This window comes from Myotis davidii, unplaced genomic scaffold, assembly GCF_000327345.1.
Source record: "Myotis davidii unplaced genomic scaffold, ASM32734v1 scaffold299, whole genome shotgun sequence".
In the NCBI taxonomy this organism is placed as follows: Eukaryota; Metazoa; Chordata; class Mammalia; order Chiroptera; family Vespertilionidae; genus Myotis; species Myotis davidii.
The window spans coordinates 5,008,748-5,016,252 of NW_006293088.1; the positions used below are offsets into that span (position 1 = coordinate 5,008,748).

Genomic DNA, 7,505 nt, shown 5'->3' on the forward strand with positions numbered 1-7,505 from the left:
TGGGGGAGGGAGAGGAGACATATGTAATACTCTTTGTAACACTTTAAGCAATAAAACAAAATTTAAAAAAAAAAAGATGAAAGGGCCCCAGACTCAAACATACAGTAATGCTCGAGGAAGCAGACACAAGGGAAACAGCCTGTAGAGTCAGTACAATCAATATTCTCAGAGGAAACAGAGCCATGAAAGGGAACCTCCTATCTACCCTCACGACCGGCTGGTGGGATTGTGAATTGGTGCAGCCACTATGGAAAACTGCACTTGAAAATAAAACTACCTTATAACCCAGAAATTCCACTCCTGGGTATTTATTCGAAGAAATCCAAAACACTACATCGAAAAGATACATGACCCTATGCTCACGGCAGCATTAGTCACGCTAGCTCAAAGGCGGAACAACCAAGTGCCCATCGACATGGGCAGATAAACATAGAATGGAATGTTGTTCAGCCTTAAGGGGGAGGACATTCTGACACATGCTACAGGTCATGCACCGTGAGGATTATGTGAGTGAAATAAGCCAGCCACAAAAGGATAAAACTGCATGATTCCACATACATGTGAACTTCCTGGAGTACTCAATTCACAGAGTAGAATGGTAGTTGCCAAAGGGTGGGGATGGGGGGAGCTGAGAGCTAATGTTTAATGGGGACAGAGTTTCAGTTGGGTAAGATGAAAAAGTTCCGGTCCTGGTCAGGAAGCTCAGGTGGTTAGAGCATCCTCCCAATACGCCAAGGTTGCAGGTCCCATCCCGGGTCAGTGCACATAGAAGAATCAGCCAATGAACACATACATAAGTGAACAACAATTCTCTCTCTCTCTCTCTCCAAAAAAATCAATAAATGTGAATAAATAAATGTTAATAAATAAATAAATGTCATCATTTTAATGCCATAGATAGTATTACCTTATCCTCTTAAAAATTCCTTCTTTTGCCCTAACCAGTTTGGCTCAGTGGATAGAGCGTCGGCCTGCGGACTGAAAGTTCCCAGGTTTGATTCTAGTCAAGGGCATGTACCTTGGTTGCAGGCACATCCCCAGTAGGGGGTATGCAGGAGGCAGCTGATTGATGTTTCTCTCTCATCGATGTTTCTACCTCTCTATCCCTCTTCCTTCCTCTCTGTAAAAAATCAATAAAATATATTTTTAAAAATTCCTTCTTTCCATGTATGTGTAGTCTAGCTACTAGCCTACCCGTTCTTCTCTCTATACAGAGAAGTGTCAATCATCCAGCGATGGGGGAGGGGCAGAGTTGGCTTTCTTCCTTGCATTTCTCTATTGGTTGAATTTGGGGTAGAGAATACCTATTAACTTTCACTTAATCAAATGCAGGCATTCGTTTTAAAACTTGGAAGCTCTACCAGAGAAATGCTCACAGAAATAAAGAATGGCAATACTAGTATCAAACAAAAATGGAATCCAGGCAAACACAGTATGAGGAACAAAGAGGTATCTTTCATGTTGATAAAAGGTCCAACTTGCCAAGAAAACATAATGTTCATGAACATTGTACCTAATGACACAGCTTTGACATACAAAGCAAAAATAGAACACAAGGAAAATCTGATGAAAAACAAGCATATTGGGAGATAGATTTTTTAAAAATATGTTTTTATTGATTTCAGAAAGGAAAGGAGAGGGAGAGATAGAAACATCCAGGATGAGAGAGAATCATTGATCGGCTGCCTCCTGCACGCCCCCCTACTGGTGATCAAGCATGAAATCCGGACTTGTGCCCTGATTGGAATCAAACGTGATGCTCAACCTCTGAGCACACCGGCCGGGCAGGAGATAGATTTTAACACATCTACCTCAGAAATCAACCTTTGTGAAGGTGAAAAAACTAAATAAGAATGTGTATTGTTTCCATAATACCATGAATAAACTTAATCTAATAGGTATATGTAGAATTCTGTATGGAAGAAATAGAATATACATTTTTAATCCAAATACACTAAACATGCTAAGAAATAGGACTATTCATTAGGCCAAGGAATCACAACACATTTCACCACCCCCCAGAAAACCCACACCAAAGCAAAACACACACCAGGTAGCACACAAACCACATTCATGAAGCATCATGAGAAATTCACAACAAGGTGCTTATTTGAGAGAGTTCTGCTGGAAGCTCTTGGTGTCAGACCTTCACTCCAAACTCCAGGTGGGCCCCTCACCAGAGTCGTGTGACTCTGGAAAGGCCCTTAACCTCCCTCAGCCTCTGAGTCCTCACTGTAAAGCGGGGAGAAGGAAAGAATCTCCCCCTATGGGTCCTGCAAACATTAAACTCAATAAATGTGAGTCCCTCCCTTGAGGAAACACGTTAACTAAGTCTCTCCAAAAAGCATGGGCGCAAAAGGTCATGGCTGGTATCAATTCACAAATCCAGAGGGGTAAACTGAGGTACCAGGGGGCCAGGTCAGAGTGCAGTCACCAAATCTCGATGCTCCCCACCTTCTAGGTTCTGTGTCGCCCCAGAGCCCCGCCCCCCTCCCTGGAAGGAGCCCTGGAGGGGAGGACAGGCTCTTACCTTTGCAGCTCACGCAGGCTGTGCACCGGTTGGCTCTGTCCAGGTAGTAGTCCCGCTGGCACTGCTTCCTGCAGCCGGATGGCCCCTGCGGGCACAGATGCTGTGGGGAGGACCCTGGAAAAGAAGCAGAGAAGCTCCAGGCCAGGCCACCTTGGCAAACTCTCAGGGGCACCCCTTCCACTCTCATCCCCGAAGCCCTTCCCAGCAACACTCCTAAACCCCCCAACATGTCAGCGCAACTCATGACGGAGGCGTTGATGCCCAAGAGGGCAGGCCTTGCCTCTGGTCGCCTGTCAGGCAGAGCAGCACGGGTCAGGGGGAAGAGCTGGGCCTGGATTCCAGGGCTGCCACATGCTAAGCGAGTAACCTTGGGCAAGTGACAGTGACCGCAGGCGCACTAAGTTAATAATAGGATCATTGAAAGGATTAAAGGGACTGTGAAGACAAGCATGCGTAGTCCCACAGCAGTCCAGGCACACAGCAGGCACTGGGTGAGCACTGTTTGGGGTTTGTTTTTTACTATATTTTCATTGATTTCAAAGAGGAAGAGAGAAAGGGAGAAAGAGATAGAAATATCACTGATGAGAGAGAATCATTGATTGACTGCCTCCTGCACACCCCACACTGGGGATCAAGCCTGCAATCCGAACATGTGCCCGACTGGGAATCAAACTGTGACCTCCTAGTTCATAGGCTGACACTCAACCACTGAGCCACACTGGCTGGGCAGGAGCACTGTCCTTATTATTCCCAGAGTCCCCTGCATTGTGGGAACCAGGGAGCCATAGTCTTAATCCAGCCTGACTGAGAGGCTAGCAAAGCATCCAGCAGTCCCTGATGGGAGAGGCATGATGCTGAGACCGAATGCACGGGGCAGATGTGTTGGGAAAGTCCTGGATGTCCACAGGGTGTTCACCTGTCCTGCCCCACTTTATGTCTGTGAGTTCTAGCCGGGATGTCACCAACAGCCCTTCAACTGAGCATGTGACCCAGGCAGGCCAATCAGAATGCTTCATCCTTGATGATGGACACATGACCCACGCGGACCAATCAGAATGCTTCATCCTTGAGCGTGGACACATGACCCAGGCAGACCAATCAGAATACTTCATCCTTCAAAATTAGCACGTGACCCAGGCAGGCCAATCAGGATGCATCTTCTTCAACACTGTGATTGGTTCATGGGACCCATGCCAGCCAATGAGCCCATCTCTGAGTTTCACAAAAGCTACTGGAAAAGAGCCCCCTCTTTACTGGTTCCTGGTTCGAAGGGCAATTTGGGCCAGAGCTGCCCTGTCCTGGCTGCGGCAGCTCGGGCTGGGTCCACCTGAGAAGGAGGTGACTCCGAGGCCAGGAGAGGCCACAGACGTGGAGAAATGGACTCCTGATGACATCATTCAAACCCGAATCGATGGCGCCATGGATTTCTCCGTCACTGAGCCCATTGTTTCTCTTTTGTCTTGTTTGGACCTGAGTCAGGCTTCGGTTAGTTACAACCAAAAGGCTCTAGGCCAGGGTTCTCAGCATTGCCTGGGCCCCTTCGCCACTAGGGGGCGCCTGTGGACATGCTCAGAATGATGGTTTCAGTGCACAGAATTCGAGGCCGAGTGACTCATCTGGGGGTGGGATTTTCCCGCTGAGCTCACAGCTGCGGAGCGGCCGGCTGGGCGGGCAGGTGGGCGGGCGCAGGCACTGATTGAGAGACTGAAGATGAGGCCCTGCTCCCAGGGACCTCACCCTCCAGCCGGGGGAAGAGAGGGCAGCGAGTCACATGGGAATCAGCACGTTCGCTCCCAACGTGGATACAAACTGGAGAGGAAAGCAGGAGCGGGGGACAGGGTGGGGGGCAGCGGGGGCGGCCCCACCCGGCTCACAGGACGCAAGGAGGCTGCAGGGAGGTTCCGGGCAGCGGGCACTGGGCGGGCAGAGGCCCCGAGGGAGGCCCAGCTCGGCCTGAGCGGAGAACAGGAAGGCCGCAGGGGCTGGAGCAGATGGGGCCAAAGCGCGCTGAGTGTTGACTCATTTCTCTTCTCCTCTTTCCCGTATCCCACAGAGGTCTTCTCCGCTATCACTTTCACAATCAGAAACAAAGGGGTTCAGAGAGGCTGCGAGCTGCGGTGTCGCTCTCAGAATTGGTTCCCAATCATCCTCTGTCCCCCTCGGTCTCCAGCCACCTCTGCTCCGGCCTCTGATCCCAAATGTCTGTCTGTCCTAACATTTCCGTCACCGCTCTCACCTCTGGCTGAGCTCTGGGGCGGCCAGGCAACCCCAGCTGCTGGGGCCCCGGAAACTGCCCTGAGTCTGGGCCGCAGGCCCCTCCCCTCCCCTCCCCCTCCCCTTCAGGCCCTGCGCTTCTGCCACATGGAACCCACCCAGTCCCTGACTGGCCCCCCTTGCTCACTCCAGGCCTTGGCATCCTCCGTGCCCTCTGACCAGAGCCCTCCTCCCTCCTCCCACCGTGGCCTGGCACAGCCCTCAGGACTCCTTGGGATGCCGGCTCCTCGAGGAAGCCCCCCTGAATGTTCCACCCAGTTCAGGCCCCCCGGGAGCGTGTTCCCACAACTCCCAGCAGCACCGCCCTAGATGCTAACAGCCTGTCGCAAGGGCTTCCCAGCCACAGGCCGCCCTTCTTGGGGAGCTGCCCCCGTCCCACCTCTGCCCCTGGCAGTGGCCCAGGGCAGTCCTGGCTCGGGGACCAGAGCGGAGGTGAACATCTGGACTCATCGGAGCGCTCAGTGCTTTGTCCTGGGCTTTGGAGTTGGGGTGAAAGCTGTTTGCCTGGTGTTTCTCCTGTTTCCCTGGAGACCTACAGGCGCGGAGGGGGCCTGTGGGCCAGCCAGGCTCGGCCAGGGGCAGGGCGGCCTCCCCTCCTCCCTGCTCGCCGCCCTGGCAGAAACCCTCGGCTCCTGGCACAAGGTGGGACACACTGCCTTGGCCCCCATCACACCGTGCTCTCCAGCTGGCACCAGGCCTGGCTTCACACGGCCCCCCCACACCTGGGCAGGGAGGCCCCTCCCTGCGGGCAGCGGCTCTGGGCCCAAGCAAGAGCCTGATCCCGGAAGCAGGGTGCAGAGTGAGGGGTTTGGGCTCTTCTCGGATATGCTCTGCTGCCTCCCAAATGCAATGCCATGGGGTCAGCACCAAATAAGGGGTCCCGAGGGAGACGGCCACATGCGAGCCCCACCTGAGCCACTTACTGGCCCGGGACCATGGACAAATCCCTGAGCCGCACCGTGTCCCCCATCCGGCTCAGTGAGCTCATATGTAGGCAAAGGGCTCAGCACAGTGGCTGGCACGGAGCACGCTACATCCATGTCAATCACGGCCACTGTGATGAAGCAGCGAGTGAGCTCCCCGTCACCGGGGGTGTGTAAGCAGAGGGCTGGGGATCAGCTGTCAAGGATGCTGGAAAGGGCTTTAGGGGCCTGGGCCAGAGGAGGGGTTCGGTGACATCTGACTTGTCACTTTCAAAGGTCCCCTGTTTCCTTCCTGCACCAGCCGCCCCTGCGCCCTGCCACACAGCTGAGCGCCGATGGCGGAGGGGAGGGCGGTGAAATGTCAGAAATTTCCCCAACACACGGAGGAAGGGGTTTTTGTGGGCTTTTCGTTTTTCCTCTCTTGTCTGCCCGGAAGCACAAGGTCAATAAAACTCCGCCAAAATGCCCCTCCCACCACAGCGGCAGGAGGTGCTCAGCCACCCTCAGTCACTGCAGGGCCGTGGGGCAAAGGGCGCCCCTCCTCCCGGTCATAGTGGCTAAGTGGAGGGAGGCTGGGACCGGATGCCTCTCTCCCCACCCGCTCTCTGGAAAGGCCCCACCAGGCTGGGGTCACGGGAGCCGGAGGATGTGGGAAGTGTCTGCCTTTCTCGTGCAGCTGGGATCGTGGGACAGACAGGAGAAGGGGGAGGGGGGAGGGGGAGATGAGTAGTGGATAAGGGGTGGGTGGCCAGAAAAATGGGAAGAGAAATGGGAGTGGGGAGGAGAGACAGCAGGAGGGCCAGTGGGCCACGTGCTCCGGAACTCTGGCTGCAGTCGGCCTGGGAGAAGCAGAAAGCTCACAGTAGGTCCAGAGGACACCAAACACAGCAGCTCCTACAGAAAGGCCACGGCAGAAAAAGCCGGAAAGGTGACCAGTGGCCTCCTGTGAGAAGAAGCAATAAACAATGCCTGAGGGCTGCATGGATGAGTGGATGGAAAGGGGGTGGGGAGGGGTGGGGATGGATGGGAGGGTAGATGGGAGGGGGAGGGGTGACCCTATGGACTGAACTGTGTCCCCTCCAGATTCATATGTTGAAGCCCTAACCACCAATGTGACTATATTTGGAGACAGGGCTTTTGGGAGGTCATTACGGCTAAATGAGGTCATAAGGATGGGGCCCTGATCCAACAGGATTGGTGGCCTTATTAGAAGAGAAAGAGATCTCCTCTCTCTCTCTCTCTCTCTCTCACCCCTCTCCCTCCCTCCCTCCCTCAGCCATGAGAAGGCAACTGTCTGAAAGCCAAGAAGAGATTTCTCATGAGAAACCAAGCCCTTCCAATACTTTGATCTTAAGATCTGTAGCCTCCAGAACTGAGAACATAAATGTCTTTGGCCTAAGCCCCCCAGACTCGGGTGTTTTGCTATGGCAGCTTGAGCAAACTGAGACAGGTGGCTAGATGGATAGGGGATGGGAAGAGGGGTGGGAGAGGGGAGGAGGGGGATCTGGGGAGACAGCAGAAGGGCCAGTGGATGAGCTAGTGAGTGGGTGAAAAGATAGGCAAGTGGACAGGCAGGAACATGGGTGGGTGGGTGGCCAGCCAGTTAGGCACTGAGGCCACAAACACTAAAAACAGACAAACACGGGGACCCACCTGACATACACTTCAAAACCAACACTAACCCATAAAATAAAGGCAGGAAAGGCTAGCACAGTTCTATTTTTCCCCTATAAGGACTGAGCAATTTTTGGAAATAGAAAATATCAAATTCTTTCCCT

General features: G+C 53.3%; 1 protein-coding gene across 1 annotated transcript in view; it reads right to left on the reverse strand.

The window, feature by feature from the left end:
• Window positions 1-5,844, reverse strand: part of TNFRSF8 (tumor necrosis factor receptor superfamily member 8) — a 43,178-nt gene extending 37,334 nt beyond the window's left edge. Inside the window, exons 1-2 of the mRNA XM_006766792.2 lie at window positions 5,763-5,844; window positions 2,531-2,644 (exon numbers count right to left, since the gene is read on the reverse strand). Coding sequence (XP_006766855.1) covers window positions 2,531-2,644; window positions 5,763-5,844 — 196 coding nt within the window. The remainder of the gene's footprint in view (window positions 1-2,530; window positions 2,645-5,762) is intronic.
• Between the last annotated feature and the right edge of the window lie 1,661 nt (window positions 5,845-7,505).